Genomic DNA, 16,340 nt, shown 5'->3' with positions numbered 1-16,340 from the left:
CTGTGTGGAGTTTGCACTCCGGTTTCCTCCCGCATCCCCAAAACACGCGTGAATTGGAGACTCGAAATTGCCCGTAGGTGTGACTGTGAGTGCGAATGGTTGTTTGTTTGTTTGTTTGTATGTGCCCTGCGATCGGCCGGCGACCGGTTGAGGCTGTACCCTGCCTGATAACTGGGATTGGCTCCAGCACTCCCGCCACCCACGTGAGGAGAAGCGCGACAGAAAATGAAAGAAATGGACTCTCCCGTTTAAGAAAGTGCAACCGCGGCTCTCCTTGCCCACATGTGAGGGCATTACCTACAGTACCTGAATTGCTGCAATTGATTCTTTCAGATGAGTCAAAATGGTGGCATGACCAAAGCTGAGTATGACACAAGGCCCACAAAAAGGAAAATGTGCCAGCGCTACTGATATGTTTAAGACCCTGGGCAGATTAGAGTGACATGGCAACACAAAGTTGCTGATTGGATTGGATAAAAAAAAAAATAAAATAAATCGAACGTCCACGCAAGTACACATACGGGGAGGGGAGCAGTGCATTCAAGAGAAAGGCTATGGAATGGAGAGAAGAAATATGTAAATGAATCAATATCAATTAACCTCGACCCCACCGCTGACCTTTTCCTATGTTGACGCGTCTAGGATGGAGGAATCCTTGTGTCTGTCGGCGCTACGATCGCAGTTCTACTCCGTGCCCGCCGGGGGGGGAGCCTTTCCCCCGCTGCACCCGTCCGGCCTTCACTTGCACCTGCCCGGAGGCCGCTACCCCGCGGAGCTAAACCACGGTTTACTCGCCGAGAGGTAAACTTTTAGGAAGATGAATCAATGAACAAATGATTTCACGAGATAAAGCATTTTTGAAACATGAACGAATTGAACATTTTAACATCTTCATGACGTCGGTTCCCCTTCACGCTGGCGTTCCCAAAACAACAGTGCTTGCGTGCAGCACAATACACGGGGGGAGTCTGTTTATCATCTGCTTCCGTAATGGCTCCCGCATATCTTTTTTTTCTTTCCGTTATCGTGTATTGTCACGCTTTTCCTGTGGCTTCCCATTAAGTGTTCATCTGTTCTTTCTCAGTCGTGCTGCGCACGGATATTATTTCCCTCGTGTTCGGCGGAGGCCGTGCGTGTGTTTTAGAGTGTGCGAATGTTTGTGCGAGGTTGACCGCGGTGTGTGTGGTTAATATCTGCCTCACGCTGGGTGTTGCATCTCTCACCCTCCCCCTCCTCCTCTCCCATGTGTTCATACTTGTCAACCTCCCCCGCAGGCTGCAGATGGAGAACCAGCTTCGCCAGCGAGAGAGGGAGAAAGAGAGGGAGGAGGAGAGGGAGCGAGAGCTGGACAGACTGAAGGAGAGGCAGAGGGACAGACAGCAGCAGATGGCGCGGGCGGCGGAGGGCCGCGGCGGGTACCGCGCCGAAGGGCCGCCCCGGAGGGCGCCCGCGCCGGAGGACGGGGCCGGGGCCGGGGCCGGGCCGACCCCCGACGCAGCGGGTAGCCGCGCTCGTTCGCATTTGTAACCCCGAGTTCCCTCGGTGCGCCTTGAACGCGTCACTTACAGACGAACGCAAATCAACTCGCTTTTATTTGCAGAGCACCCAAAACAAAACCAAACTAGCACGGCTTCAACAAAGGGCCGCACATCAAACGTCAAACAATTCAACCATTTAAGAGCGATGACGTTCAAGGGAAGAGTCTCATGCTCCATTGAAACCCAAGAAATGAAAGTATATATATTTGTATTTATGTTGTTTTATATCAAATTCCATCGGAGACTGGCGTCTCTCCAACAAGTAGACGCACTTTCCATATTTTGAGTCCACTTTTGATGACGCGAGTAGCGTTCCCTGTCCTTCTGTGCGCCTCCCGTGTTCCACTTTGGAACTTGGCAGCGGAAAAAAAACCATCTGAATACGAATACGTGTCATTTTTTTACCAGCTGTCCGCGACTCACTCAGAATTGATCCGCGAGTTGAGAATCGCAGCTTGAACGAATTGAAAGCGCGCAAACTCCTACGTCGTCGGATTCAGTTGTAGCAAAGGTCCAGCGTCCGCTGTCTTGACTCGCTGCTCAAACGTCTGTCCAGATGCAGCCGAGGAGTCGGAGCACCCGGCCTTCCTGGCGCATAAACCTCTTCCCTTGAGCCTCCACTCCTCCAGGGGTTCCGTCCCGCACCCCGTGCCCAGTCTGGTGCCTTCTCACCTGGGCCAGCACCACGCCGCGCCGGGGGGTAGTGGCGTCCACGGAGCTCTGGCGCCCGTCGCCATGACTCGGCGGGCTTGCGAGGAGGCCTGGATGAAAGACAGCGCGAGGTGAGGATGATCAAGGAGAGAGGACCGCGTTGTTGGGAAACAAAACCCCAAACGATATAGAGGATACCCCAACTTCTCATCCCGAAACCCTTCTGCAGTGGTACCCGCTCCAACTTCGAAGTTTTTTTTTTTTTTGTTGCTTTCTGGTAGGAGTCTGAATGTTTTAACACGGACCGGTATTTGGAACTGTTCATAATTCTCTCCATCTGGACTCTTTTTATTTTACGGCCAAAAGTTCCGCCTCACTGTCATGATCGTGTGACACATTTTCCCACGTGGTGTTCGGGAGATTTCAAGTGTGTGTTCGGGTTCGGGTTCGGGTTCGGGACTTTGTTCGTCTTACCGCGCTCTCCCATAGCCCTTCTCGTTCGTCTTTTCATCAATTTTAGAGGGAACTGGATGCAGTTCTTGGCACTGCCATTGTTGTGCCCTATTTTTTCCACTTGATGATGATGATGACTTTTTGTCCCGGTCTTCCGTGGTATTTTGGTTTTCTTTTGTACCCTTCTCTCCGCAGACCAGGGCTTGTGCTGTAAGGTGTGACGAGACAAAATGTAAGGAAAAGCTCGACTTTATTCGGGGTTCATCGGAGGCCCTTTAAATGGCGGCGGGGTCGACCCGACATAAGTTTGAACGTGATTGGGCAATTCTGAACATAGCCACATCTCCGCTCGTAAGAGTTGCGGTTGTTGTTTTTCTTCAATTGAGCCGTACAGGTTATAGGTCACATTCACGGTGGGAAAAAGTTTAGAAGTCATTCATCGTGGTGTTTTTTTTTTTTTTTCATATCACAAAAGCTCGCCATTTGAACAAGGGTGTGTAGACTTTTTAGATCCACTGAAAGTCAAGGTAGCACCCTGTCAGAGTTTAGGTTGCAAGCGTAGGCCCGTGTTGGTCTGAGCAGCTTCTTCTTGTGTGCTCCCCAACAGGACGGGCCATCCTCAGCGAGGCGGCAGGGAAGCACCTCCTTCCCTGGGCACGCCGCCTCCTCTCATCTCCCCTAAAGCTCCGCAAACCACCCTGTGGAACCCCGCCTCTTTCGTGGAGCGCCCGAAGCCCGCCCCGCCGAGTCGCCCCCCTCCCTGCCTGACCAGGGCTGAGCGCCCCCCCCTGAAGATGGAGGAGGGAGCCGGGAGGAGGCACCGCCCGGCGGGGGAGGAGGCCGAGCGGGACCGCCTCGCCCGCCGGAGGCACCGCGCCGACGACCTCCGCCCGAGGCCGCGGGCGCCTCTGCCGGACCCCGACGCGCGCCGGGACGGCACGCCGGTGTACGACGAGGCGCTCCGGCAACACCGGCGGCTCCTCAGCAAGCTGGACCTGGAGGAGAAGCGGAGGAGGGAGGCCCGTGAAGGAGGTGAGCGCAACGGAGGATGCCGAAGTGCCGGTAAAAGGTTGGGAGAAACAGCAGCCCAGCATCTCCTCCTCCTCAGGCTTCTACTACGACTTGAACGAGTCGTACGACGAGAGCGACGAGGACGAGGTGAAAGCCCATCTGAGGAGAGTGACGGAGCAACCGCCCCTTAAGCTCAACACGTCCTCGGAGGTACTGGACCTGTAAATCTTTGTAAATCGGCCCCTTGTCACCGATCTCGGTGTAAGAGTTGACAAAGGATCTTACCTCCTTTCATCTCAAGCAGGTTAGGCCAGCGATTCCCAACCTTCGGGGCGCAACGGGCGTGCTCCGGCAAATTCTGATTGCTTTGGTTTCTACAAACCCCAATTCCCAATGAAGTGTCATAGCGATCGAAACAGAATATCCAGAAAGTCCCTGGCAACCTATGTCCAATTGAATACACGACAGAGACAAGATAGCTCCTGTTCAAACGGATCCACTTTATTGCTATTTTTGCGTGCGTGTGTGTGTGTGCAAAATAACAGCTTCCAAAAAAGCCAGGACCGTCCGTGTACGTTTCATTTCAAAGAGGAACATTGAAAACTCCTGTTCTTCTTTGTCCCTCACTGAAGAAAGTGGACTTCCTGCGCACGTGCGGCCTGGTCACCTTGGCCCACCGCGACGAGCTGCTGCAGCGCAAGAGGAGGAAGAGGAGGCGGATGATGAGGGAGCGCAGCACCTCGCCGCCGCCGCCGCCGCCGGCCGTGCGTGGGAAGAGGAAGTCCCCCCCTTCGCTGACGACGCCGTACACCGCCGAGCAGATGGACGGCGCCCCCGAGCTACAGGAGAAGAAAGACTTCCTGCGGGCCTTCGAGCTCTCCCACGTCAGCGCTCAGCAACGAAGAGGTAGACGCGTTCGATTCGATCGTGAATTTCAATGCGGGGTACGTAAAAGAGGCGCAGTCCAAATGAAATCCCCAAACAATTGCCACAGCGCCTGGAAGGAGTCCAAAGATGGCGGCAAAGCACTTCAAACGGAGAGGACCGCAAAGCGTCAACAGCGTGCATCTCGCGTGTGCACAATCGTGAGCCCGCGTCACATCAACGAGTGTGCTCAGTGGCCGCATGATTCAACACAGACGAGGCGGCTCGTCAGTGCTATTAGCAAGCGTCCGAGCTTCTTGTAAAGACGACGCCGTCCCGTCTGAAATAACACACCCTCATTCGCATGGTTTGGAAACACATTCGCCAAAAAGGAATCCAGTCAGCCTCAAAAAAGCTTTTCCGTCAAATTCATCAAGGGATAACACGTTATGGAGCACAAGCAAGTCAACACGTCTTGCTATGGAAGCAGGGCGGGCGGGGCACATTAGCAACACCATAGAGGCGGAAATCTTAGCGGACGCGCATCCACGTAGCGGAGCCGCCAACTGTCATGTTGTGTCGCGTGCGCTTCAGATAAGGAGAAGACGCAAGAGCTGCTGAGGGCCGTCGAGGAGAAGGTCGTGACGTCGGACACGCTCCGATACGACTCGGTGCCTCCGTGCAGCGGCAGCCCCCCCGCTGCCGCGTCCTCAAGCGGTGAGAACGACCGCGTGCGCGCTCGCTCTATCGGGTACACCGTGAGCACGCGCTCAAACTGGTGCGACGTTTCTTCGCAGGGAGGTCCTCATCCTGTCCATCAAACGGACATCTTGATCCAGACTCGCCGAGCCCCTCGCCCCCGTATTGGCACAAAGCGAGGCGTGCCCCCCACAACGACGCCCTCGGGCAGCCGCCTCCGCTCTCGGCGCCGCCGCTGGTCGCTAATGTGAAGAAAGAGCCCGGCGCGGGGGTGAACGGTCGCGTGCGGCCCTGGGAGACCTTCACGCCCGAGGCCTTCGCACAGCGCTTCCACCGCGCTGTGCTGCAGTCCACACAACACAAAGGTTACACACTCCTACCACTTCGGTGAATTGTAAATGTTTTGCGCCATCGAGTAGCGTCTATTTAAGTAAAACAAATGTACTGTTATGTTACGAGTCAAGTTCAATCTGGATGTGATCCAGATTTCAATGGAACACGGAACGATCCAGTTCACGTGTTTGGTTTGTCGCAGTCGAAAGAAATACGAAATCGAACGTGCCATCAATTTTGCATGGCCAAATCCAAAGATTGTTAGACATTGAAATCTCTCAAACTTGATTTCATGATAAATGTGCTGTGTGCGGATGCTGGCTCAAAAGATGGGATCCCAAGTGAAGCTCCATTTAATATTTGTATACACCTATTGTGCGTCCTTGTCAAATCGGACTGTATTGGATTCACTATTCACTATGGACTGTTGGAAGCTAAAATGCTCAACCAAATTGAATCCGGATCTGAAACACCCTTTTTAAATATAGAATCAATGTAACATTATCTGGGGATTCAATTTGAACAAAACATGTCTTGGAATGTGCGGTTTGCAGGTTCGCCAGCTGGTGTAGAAGCAAAGGTTCATCTGGATCGGATCCGCATTGCATACTTGACATGAATTTGAAATGTCAAATCCAAAGAATGGTAGACATTTCCATCTCTCAAACCTGATTTGTCGTGATGTCTACGGGCTGTTGGGCTAAAATGCCAAGGAAAATTGAATTCATATCCGATCCGGGTTAAACCCTATTTTTTCTGCAGAAATTCAATGGATCAGTTCATCTGTTTAATATGATTGAATTCGAAATAATCCTATTTTTGCAGTGTATCCAGGTTCAAATGAATCCAGGTTTAATCCAGATCTGCTCCAGAGTCAAACTCCATTTCACATTTTCAGACACCCACTGTACAGCTCTGAAATTGGATTGTATTTGAAAAAGCATTCACTGTGCGATGAACTGTTGGAAGCTAAAATGCTAAACGAAAATGGATCTGGATTGAATCCAGATTGAAACTCCATTGAACACTTTCAGACATTTGTATCTCTGCTAAATCTGATTGCATCTTAAAGATGGAAGCTTAGGCGCCAAGCCAAACTGAATCTGGATCTGCTCCAGATCGAAACCCCGTTTGGGGCCTTTCGTTCATCTCGCTCGCCATTCGAGCCTCGGCGGAGGCCCGCGCTGTTATCTGAAGTTTGACAACGAGCGGCGCTCTCTCCTTGCCGGCAGTCTCGAAGGCGGCGAAGGGTGACGGCTCGCTGCCTCGCGACGCCTCTCCGCTGAAAACGCCGCGTCCGAGCCACGCCGCGCAGCACCTCGACGGCCGTCGCCCCCGCTCCCCTCGAGCCGGCCGGCCGGAGCGCCTGACCGACGAGGACGCGGACGAGGGCGACGGCTCGTCCGGGGAGGAAGCGGAGGACGAGGAGGAGGGGGAAGCGCCGAGGAAGTGGAAGGGCATCGAAGCCATTTTCGAGGCCTATCAGGAGTACGCGGACGGTGAGTTCAATGTTATCCGGAAAGAATGGCTGGCTGTCCTTCTGAATTCCTTCTGAATCTGATCCGGGTTGCGTACTGGGCAGCAATTTATGTTTCACATGCAACAAGCCACTTTACATTTCAGACACAATGCTCACCTTTCCAATCAATGCGTTACGTGTAGGCAGGGCCACAAACGACAAATTTCATCCCATCGTGATTCCGCAGTTGACAACTATTTAAATTGGCTATTTTTCTTTTGTTTCCTTTTGAAATAAATGTAGCAGAATGCGATGTGAGCAGGCTCCGATGGACAACATTGATCACATCGTATGATGCCGCGCAATGCTAATGAAGACGGCATAGGAGACCATTTAACGAGACGCGTCGCAAGTAGATGCCTTCGCCAAAGCGGTCTGGCCTCAGGACCGGAGCGGAATCCTCAATCGGGGGCGCGGTCGGTCCACCTCAGATCCTGATCGGTTGGTTCAGAATTCGGTCCCCCCTCGCCGAGCAGCAAAGAGGAGAAGCGGCAGTGAAACAGCCTAATTGGCGAATGTGTCGAGACAATTTGAATCTGGATCTGATCCAGATTACCATTCTTTCAAACTTCTATTCAATACTTTTAGTCTGTTGCAGTATATCCGACACTCAAAGCTGTGACATTTCCATATGTGTACAGAGGTTCCGAAGATTAAGTGTCAAGACAGTTTGAATCCAGATCTGAATCGGATTAGTAGTTTCGTTCCTCCTTCAACATTTTGACACTTTGACACTTGACTGACGCTGACTTGAGAGGTGACAATGTGTCCGGCGAAATTTAATCGCGATCGAATCCATATTTTCGTCGCGTATTCGACCGCAATTTAGAGTTGATAAGGAAAATGGAGTATTTGAAAAATAACCAAGCCACTTTCATCCGCATCCGATCCGGACTGCACATTTTCTCAGCAACTGCAATCAATTTCCGATTTGCCGACTCTTAAATAAATGTGCCACATCTCAGGCGAAAACGGGACTTTATTTCTTACAGAGCACAGTGTTGAGAGGCAGGTTCTCCACAGTCAGTGCAAAAGACTGGAAGCGCAAAACTACAATCTCAGCAGAACGGCGGAGCAGCTCTCGGTCACCATGGCGGTAAGCACCGCCGGCCTTTTCTCCGCGCCATTCACTCGTCTTGTTCTCCGTCAACGTCCGCCTATGAAAACACGCGCCCTCCAGGAGCTGGCGAGCCAGAGGCAGCGGGTGCGGGAGGAGCGCGAGAGGCTCCACGCCCAGCTGGAGCACTTCAGGAGGTGTCTGACGCTACCCAGCATGCGCTGGGGCAGAGGGGGGCACGTCAACGCCCGCGCGCCCAGGTGACCCCGGGACGCCACGTGTCCAAAGACTACCGGCTTTGCGCTTACAGCAGATAACACGAAGGAAGTCGATCCCCGGATCCGGACTCAAAATTCGACGCGCCTGTTGCCATGGTTACCGTAACCCCTCACTTCTTTGTTTTGTTTTTTTTGTTTTTTTTACCCGATCTGAGCTTTGTCAAGTCGATAACCACATCTGGAAGGACGTGTCATCATTTTGTCTGTCCAGAAACGTAGCTGACGTCGCTAGACGAACAAAGATACATTACAGTGATCCCCTGTTATTTGTGTGTGTGTGGGGGGGGGGGGGGGGGGGGGCGATGGCGAGCCTGACCACGAATAATTGACACGCCCCCAAAGGTTTTTTACAATTTAGTTTCAACTGTAAATGTACCGCAAACTATGATCCCAAAACAGTTAAATATCATTTCTGACTCACTTGATAAAATCATCTTTCTAATGGAAATGCTTACTGCTTACTGCTTACGTTTGATTTACAAAGAAAAAAGGCTCCTAACTTCCACTGACAACCCAGGCTAAATTTAGCTCCTCCTCAATACACAAAGCTTGTCTCCGGCACAAGATGTGTCACTTCAACATACTTCCTCGAGACCAACTCCTATGGCTCCATCTTGTGGCATTTTATAACACTATAGAAAGAATCATTTTTATTCTTTTTAAACGCAAAAAGGTGAGGTAACGGAGGATAGGTTCCAAAATAAAACACTGTGAGGTGAATTCACAAATAGTCAGGGGATTACTATAATGGTAGTCAATAAATCCAATCGGATCATTTCCCACAGCACACTCGATAGTCGCTCAGCACACGGCGCTTGGGAATCGCTGATCTCATTCATTCATTCATTCATTCATTCGAGACGCTTGACCAGGCTGAATGGAAAAGCACAAAACGGGAATAGGATGCACTTAGTGGAAACACACCCACAAAAACAACAGATGAACTTGGGTTTTTGTGGTTTGTTTTTCTTTTGGCGCTTCATAGATTTGACACTGCTTCTTTTGCCAGATGAATCATTTTCTGTTTTGGTGGTTTGATTTCAAAAAGGGGGGGGGGAAGAAGCCATATGCTGTGTTTAAAAATGAAGGATGTTATAGCATAAATGTATTGATTGTTGGGAGGCTGGTTGTCATGACAACCGTACGGTCACATACTACAGGTACAACCTTTACATGTCTGTACATGTGATAGAACTTGAACTTACATTTCAACTTCTTTTTTGTCCACACCTTCAATAGAGTATAATTGCCTTTCATTTGAGAGAATATACTGTCAAAGATGGATCATGTCAAATTTTGCCGAATTGTTTGAATCAGCTGTTATCGAATGGATTTCTTTTCGGGAAGTTGGGGCTGTAAATTTGCAGTGAATTATTTATTAACATATTGCTGTACATGAAAATAGACATTTGCATTAAAATGTTGCATCACGCAATATACATTCATTTGGAATCTCCTGATGACTTGCATGCACTAAAGGAGATGATGAAGCTGGCTCCGTTTAATTGAAACGCACACAAACATCACAGTAGAGTTCAAAGCTGCGAGCGGCGATCAATGGCCCCCCACGGCATCTTCTTTTTTCATGGCCCGTCATTCAAATCATCATCACTTTGATGCGATTGTTTGCCCACATTAGATGGCATAAGTTTAAAAAAACAAAAACAACGCAGTTCAGGGTTGAGCGTCTGTCTTAGGATAGAATTGGAGCTCATTGGGGGGAATGTGCTTATTATAATCCGATTCAATTGAAGATGTGTTTTGAAGTGATTTTTTTAGAAAAACCTCCAAGGCCGAGACATCCGCGCATTTTGTATCACGCTGGTCAAAGGTCAAAGGGTTTTGATGTCATTTCTTAGTACGAGTACAAATGAAACGAAAGCGTGCTCCGGGGTCGACAGCGGTGTCAAATCAGAGTATTCAAAATAAGAAACAACATATAATAGCTAACAGCAGCAGGGGCCATTATCATTTGAGTCTTCATTCATACTTCAAAGCGCTGCACCTCTTATGATTGTTTTGACTGCAACCCCATCAAGGAGGCTTAAACTGCGATCGGCGCGCAGGACCTCTCAACTGGAACGCGAACATGCTAGCCACTCGTCCACCGCCGCTACCTAGCAGGTGAACGAGTGGATATGATGTTCCTGAAGCCACCCGGGGGACGAGCAGTTGATTTTTCTGCCTGTCACTATACACCGCTAGCGTAGATAGAGGAACAAAGATACATTATTGCTACTAAATATTTGTTGTGCAATGAAGTGAAATCGGGCAATTTGCCGCGGCACGCCGATTGGGAATCTCGGATGGACACAAAAAGAGGAATCGACACCAAATGACTTCTTTTTATTTGCACACGTTAGTAGCGTGTTTCTAGAATAATCCGCCACCCGGCTGCCTCTCATGTACGTGCGTATCGCTCATATCTCTGGATCAGTATGAGAAGGTAGGAGTTCTCTGCAAGGGGAAACGCAATTCAAAAAAAGTAGATACAAACATGGCTCCAATACCCAAGACCACCACAATAGTCAACTTGTGTACCGTACGGAGCGCGCGCACACACATTTCAGTCGGTACTTTTGTACTTTTACTTGAGTACAGACGTTGAATCAGTACTTCTGCTTTTGTTTTTGTTCCTTGTATTTAAGTGCAGCGTGCGAGTACGAGTGCTTATTCGACCCCCCGCTTTACCTGGCGCGACCATAATCTCTTGGTTCTTGGTGCTTATGCGCATCACGACGAGATCGTCTTGCGGGTCCACATCCCTCACCGTGCTCCTGGCCAAGGCGGTGAGGTGGCGAAGGACCTCCACGTACTTGCCGGCTTTGGAGATGTCGAACGTCGATCGGACGGGAATACCTTGGTATTTGGAGAAATACAAAATACCCATCCATCCGTGATCCCTTTTCTATAGCGCTTGTCCTCATTAGGGTGGTGGGTGAGCCGGGGGCCTACGCATGTCCACAGTCGACTTTGGTGGCCTGCCAAAACGCAGGGCACGCGTGGGCAAACAACCATGCACACTTAAGGGCACACTTTAGTCTTTATTGAACCAAACATGCATGTTTTGGTAATGTATCCACAGTAAATCCGTGCAAGCCGGGCGGAGAACACGCAATGTGCCTGAGCCGAGATTCGAACCCTCAACCTCAGAAATGTGAGGCAGACGGGCTCGCCATGAAATTCAATGTGCTGCCCCAAATATATCAAATCAAGTACAATTTGTTTTACCATCTGCATTAGCAACTATGGTTCCAATCACACTCCCGTGGGCTTCGATTCTCTGCAGAGTTTCCTCAACTTCAGCCTGGAAGAGATGCAAAGCTAATAATACAATAATACAATAACAACAACATTGAAATGAACACTTCCAACTAAAAATATTGTATTATTGTCATGAGCTAAATCTAAATATGAGAAGAAATAAATGATTTCAAGACGATGTATTTGTACCATCTTGTAGGGCGCGACAGCTCCAAACCCGGAAGTGGCTGTTCCTCGTTCCGACGGTGAGTGGTTAACGTCGCCGTTCTTTAGGATTAGGTTTGATTGTGGTGACGCCTCATTCTGATGTCATAAGTAACGTCTGCTTGTGATATTTGCCGGAGCTTTGCGTGTCGTTTCGACATACGACGACGTTTCGAGGCTACGAACTCGTCTGCGAAAGGATACGTCGTCACAAGATGGCACGCTCACTTACTGCCGTACTGACTGATTTCTTTGAATTTCATTTTCTCTTTTGACGTGCTTTTCGTACAAATGTTTTTGATCATTTTAACTTGACTGCGGCCTTCGTGTAGGTTCGTGATAGACTACAAACGCATTTGGACTCCGTTGTAAACTCGCGGCGTGACCTTTTGTTTTCCCTTTTGGCCAGGCAACAGCAGAGGGGTATCGTTGTCCTTTCAGGCTTCACTTTTCCCTTTTGCATTGGCGACTATCGTTCCAATCACTCCCATGAGCTCTGCCTGCAAGAGAAATATGAAATATGTCATTTTCAACAATAATTCCTCTAGAGAAACACACAATTTAAAACTAAGTTGAAACCATTTTATCTGTGACTCTCTCGCGTCCTGAAGTCGCCAATGGAAACGGAAGTGACGCGAGTGCCCGAAAGTGACGTCATACGTCAGCGGAAGTGACGTCGGACGTTGGCGGAAGTGCTGCTTGGCCGCCGTGGTTGTTTTCAGGGTCTTGGTGTTGCCGAGCGTCGGAACAGCAAAGAAGAAAATGCCGGAGCTAGCGGTGGAAAATGTGGTCGTTCACCCTTTGGTATTGCTCAGCGTGGTCGACCATTTTAACAGGTCGGTGCGTTAAATGCGCGTATTATAACTGCGCGAATCGTCGCTGTTAAAACAAAATAAATACAAGTATCATAAGTGCCCTTTTGGCTAAGCTAACTTTAGCCCTGCTGAGTCAGAGTGCCATTGAGAATGAATGGAGACGAAGCTAGCGTAGTTAGCTTACTCATGCCAGCTGAATACGCCAGAAATACCATGCTAGTAACAGTATAGAGCTGATTTCGCTACAGTTTTATTTTTTGGGGGGGTCATTTAGAAGCAGTTGTACATGAATACTAAGAGAAAAAATACAAATAACATAAGGCGACAGTCAGAGGCTTGGCTAAGCATGTAGCATCGATGACCTCTGCAACGACAAATGATGACAATCTTTGTGTCCATGGTGTCCACTTCCATTATGCAGAATAGGGAAGGTTGGCAATCAGAAAAGAGTGGTGGGAGTCCTCTTGGGGTCGTGGCAGAAGAAAGTTCTTGATGTGTCAAATAGCTTTGCAGGTGAGCGTGTTGACAAACGTGCTCCAGACATACTGGCAGTTATCATATTCTTTCATACGAATCAAGTGACATGTTTAATGCCGAGTTATTACTCAATGTTTACGTGCAGTACCGTTCGACGAAGATGACAGGGATGACTCCGTGTGGTTCTTGGACCACGACTACTTGGAGAACATGTATGGCATGTTCAAGAAAGTCAATGGTAAGATTTGTTTGCCGGCTAACTATGTACGTCACGTGTCAGCTTAGCCCCATTTGTATTTCATGTTTAAAATTGCACTAAACGTGTACTCGTACATATTCCCCTTTCAGCCAGAGAACGAATTGTGGGATGGTACCACACGGGGCCCAAGTTGCATAAGAACGACATCGCCATCAACGAGCTCATCAAGCAGTACTGTACAAATTCAGTACGGAACTATACGGCCTTTGATTTCTTTGCGCCGTGCAGGCTTCACATTGTGCCTCTCGTACCCTTCCTAGGTGTTAGTCATTATTGACGTGAAGCCCAAAGACCTCGGCCTTCCCACAGAAGCGTACATATCTGTCGAAGAAATACACGACGTAAGTGAACTTGATGCGATGCAAGTGAGGAAATCCCTCATAGAAAGAAAGACGGTATACAAAAGCTTTTTTAAATATATATATATATATAGTTTGTTTTAAGGCTCCCGCACACCTTAACCACATTTAAACTTATTCAAACTCACTTAGAGTTGGTCAAACTGACTTTTTCAAGTATTCCTCGGTGCCTCGCTGGCACGGTCCTCCAAAGAAGAGGCAACGCGTGCTCGCTTCCAGCAGTTTATTAGCTGAAGTTTACTGTGAATCTGACACGTCGAGTAAAAGAGGATGCGACATTGGACATTTTAAACACCAAAATGCCAAACTACAGCAGAGAGTCCACTTGCTTCATGTTCACATTTAATATACAATGCCAAATATGGTCTAAGGGAAATTGGCATAGGTGTTAGATTAACTGTAAACATTCAAACATTGCTACTTTAACACACCCGGCGGAGCAGCAACACATACAAACAGAGCATAAAGCAATACTAAGTGGGCAAATATTTCCTCTGCTCTGTGGGAACATTGGCTGTTACTGGCAGCGTTCTCTGCTTTTATGTTTTCAAGTAGACCTCGGTACTTCCCGAAGGCGTGCAAATCAAAATTGGGACTCGCTTACAAAATGTGCATGGTAGCCAGAGCGCGAATGATGAACCGCGACGCAGCTCGATGTTTACACGGCAGCCGACGTGTTGTTTGTTTCTAGGACGGAACGCCCACGTCCAAAACGTTTGAGCACGTCACCAGCGAGATTGGAGCCGAGGAAGCCGAAGAAGTGGGAGTGGAACACCTGCTCAGGTATTCGGCCACGCCGATTACACGATATTCAGAAGTAATAACTGTCAAATGAGTAAGCTATTAAGACCGCCCCGCCCCCTCCTCTAAATGTCGTGCGTGCAGAGATATCAAGGACACCACGGTGGGCACGCTGTCGCAGCGCATCACAAACCAGGTGCACGGTCTGAAGGGGCTCAACTCCAAGCTGCTGGAAATCCGCTCGTACCTGGAGAGGGTGACCGCCGGCAAGCTACCCATCAACCACCAGATCATCTACCAGCTGCAGGACGTCTTCAACCTGCTGCCCGACGTCAATCTGCTGGTCAGTTCCTCGTCGTCGGCACACTCGGGACACAAAAAGATCTCCCGACGTATGGCAAAGTAAACACGTGATTTCCCCCCACTTTTCTTCTTTGACCTCAAGTTCTCTGTGTGTTCTTTGCCGTCGTTCGACCGTTGCCGACTTTGTCCGGGCAGGAGTTCACCAAGGCGTTCTACCTGAAGACCAACGACCAGATGCTGGTGGTCTACCTGGCGTCGCTGATCCGCTCCGTGGTGGCCCTGCACAACCTGATCAACAACAAGATCTCCAACCGGGACGCCGAGAAGAAGGAGGGCCAGGAAAAGGAGGAGGGCAAGAAGGAGAAGAAGGACGACAAGGAGAAGAAAGACGACAAGGAGAAGGACAAAATGGACGGCGCCAAGAAAGACGAGAAGAAGAAGAAATGAGCGTCTGGCGGGCTATGAGTCGGACTCCATACGGGGGACGGACGGGGTCAACGGAGATACACGCGCGCTCGTATAGAAAGACTGTTCTTGATGACGACCGTGGTCATGTTGGCTTCCTCTGTGTTCTGAAAGACCGGACGGAACCTGCTTTTTTTTGGTCTTTTCCTAGTTGCCATACTATTACTACTACTACTACTACTTTGGGTATCATTTATTAAATTGGAATCCTTTTCAATTGAGTGGGTTCTGTTTTTAGTGCCCGCTCTTTTTCGCTTGCTCAAAATCGTAGACGGACGCAAGTCGCGGTAGTTGCCCTCAGTATTACACCACGTTCATTCCATCTATCCGTGAGGCCGGAGCCGGGACTCGGACCCTCGCTCCGCTAGCCCGCGTACAAAAAAAACAACAAAGCAAACATACGTTCGTAGTACATTCTTGTGTACCGGCGCGACAGCGTTTGTGCACACTGAGGCTGTTTTGGGTCCAATTTCTCAACTCAAATGATTTTGAGATTCACCCAACGTGCAACGGAGGATTTCGTTTCTCCGGGTGGTATTTGTGCATTCCCGAAACTTGCACGTCGGGTCCTTCGAAGTGTAATCGTCAGGTGTCGGCGGGCTCGGAAATCCATTCTCAAATGAAAATACCCACACTTGAGGCGTTTTCAGGTCACGCTTATCACCAACAGGAACTCGGTGGAACGTGAACTCTCGAGATCTCGGGGTACCGCCGGTGGCGCGTGGACTCCCCCTAGTGGTACGGTTCGGTTCAGTTCAGTTGTACTGTTCACTTTCAAGTTCGATACATTTGTATTTGTTTCCAAGCACTTCTATGGCTGCAGTTTCTAACTGAAGTGCATTTCAATTGAACCACTTGAGTACATGTTTTGATTTCCCTAAATTTAATTCAAGGTGGTACTTGATGTAAAACGTTTGCGAACCGCCGGTGTAAGTGACGCACGAACGGAGTTTGCGAAAAACGGCGAGGCTTGTGAAAGTTGAAGCGAGACCCGGAATACGAGCGCGGGCAAGGCGGTAAGTATCCGGGTACAGATGGTCACCGATTGAC

At 49.4% G+C, this 16,340-nt stretch overlaps 3 protein-coding genes across 11 annotated transcripts in view; 2 read left to right on the top strand and 1 right to left on the bottom strand.

Annotated features, from left to right (window-relative positions):
• The window catches only part of LOC133477619 (genetic suppressor element 1-like), a 48,457-nt gene extending 38,609 nt beyond the window's left edge, over positions 1-9,848 (top strand). For all 7 annotated transcript variants that reach the window (XM_061772552.1, XM_061772553.1, XM_061772556.1 and 4 more), the window contains 11 exons: positions 643-801; positions 1,275-1,501; positions 2,095-2,320; positions 3,250-3,674; positions 3,751-3,863; positions 4,286-4,559; positions 5,112-5,234; positions 5,315-5,581; positions 6,782-7,048; positions 8,061-8,164; positions 8,249-9,848. In XM_061772552.1, coding sequence (XP_061628536.1) covers positions 643-801; positions 1,275-1,501; positions 2,095-2,320; positions 3,250-3,674; positions 3,751-3,863; positions 4,286-4,559; positions 5,112-5,234; positions 5,315-5,581; positions 6,782-7,048; positions 8,061-8,164; positions 8,249-8,389 — 2,326 coding nt within the window. In that variant the 3' untranslated portion in view covers positions 8,390-9,848. The remainder of the gene's footprint in view (positions 1-642; positions 802-1,274; positions 1,502-2,094; positions 2,321-3,249; positions 3,675-3,750; positions 3,864-4,285; positions 4,560-5,111; positions 5,235-5,314; positions 5,582-6,781; positions 7,049-8,060; positions 8,165-8,248) is intronic.
• Positions 9,849-10,734: 886 nt separating this feature from the next.
• LOC133477625 (dynein light chain roadblock-type 2-like) lies at positions 10,735-12,587 on the bottom strand. Of its 3 annotated transcripts, none has more exons than XR_009788430.1 (4): positions 12,451-12,586; positions 11,857-12,371; positions 11,635-11,710; positions 10,735-11,384 (listed from the first exon to the last, which is right to left on the bottom strand). XR_009788430.1 is itself a non-coding variant. In XM_061772565.1 (4 exons), the coding sequence occupies exons 1-4, from the start codon at positions 11,857-11,859 to the stop codon at positions 10,805-10,807; spliced, it is 303 nt and encodes a 100-aa protein (XP_061628549.1). In that variant the 5' UTR covers positions 11,860-11,996; the 3' UTR covers positions 10,735-10,804. The 3 variants fall into 3 exon arrangements, 1 of the variants encoding a protein (XP_061628549.1); XM_061772565.1 differs by lacking the exon at positions 12,451-12,586 and having other exon boundaries at positions 10,735-10,860; positions 11,095-11,262; positions 11,857-11,996; XR_009788429.1 differs by having other exon boundaries at positions 11,635-12,371; positions 12,451-12,587.
• psmd7 (proteasome 26S subunit, non-ATPase 7) lies at positions 12,488-15,507 on the top strand. Its single transcript, XM_061772561.1, has 8 exons — positions 12,488-12,707; positions 13,108-13,199; positions 13,309-13,401; positions 13,512-13,609; positions 13,683-13,763; positions 14,473-14,564; positions 14,667-14,865; positions 15,021-15,507. Exons 1-8 carry the CDS (start codon positions 12,634-12,636, stop codon positions 15,270-15,272), a joined length of 981 nt encoding a protein of 326 aa, XP_061628545.1. The 5' UTR covers positions 12,488-12,633; the 3' UTR covers positions 15,273-15,507.
• The last annotated feature ends 833 nt before the right edge of the window (positions 15,508-16,340 follow it).

Source organism: Phyllopteryx taeniolatus, chromosome 5, assembly GCF_024500385.1.
Source record: "Phyllopteryx taeniolatus isolate TA_2022b chromosome 5, UOR_Ptae_1.2, whole genome shotgun sequence".
NCBI lineage: Eukaryota > Metazoa > Chordata > Actinopteri > Syngnathiformes > Syngnathidae > Phyllopteryx > Phyllopteryx taeniolatus.
Note: the sequence above shows the minus strand (reverse complement) of the source record. Positions and strands in the feature narration are given on the sequence as shown.

Excerpts from the sequence above, each read along its gene's own strand:
- psmd7 (XM_061772561.1), top strand. The coding sequence starts at position 12,634 with ATGCCGGAGCTAGCGGTGGAAAATGTGGTCGTTCACCCTTTGGTATTG. Across the intron at positions 12,708-13,107 it reads GTGGTCGACCATTTTAACAG|AATAGGGAAGGTTGGCAATC; the intron begins GTCGGTGCGTTA and ends TCCATTATGCAG. Across the intron at positions 13,402-13,511 it reads CATGTTCAAGAAAGTCAATG|CCAGAGAACGAATTGTGGGA; the intron begins GTAAGATTTGTT and ends TTCCCCTTTCAG.
- LOC133477625 (XM_061772565.1), bottom strand. Across the intron at positions 11,263-11,634 it reads CATAGTTGCTAATGCAGATG|GTATTCCCGTCCGATCGACG; the intron begins GTAAAACAAATT and ends CCAAATACCAAG. Across the intron at positions 10,861-11,094 it reads AGAGATTATGGTCGCGCCAG|AGAACTCCTACCTTCTCATA; the intron begins GTAAAGCGGGGG and ends TTCCCCTTGCAG.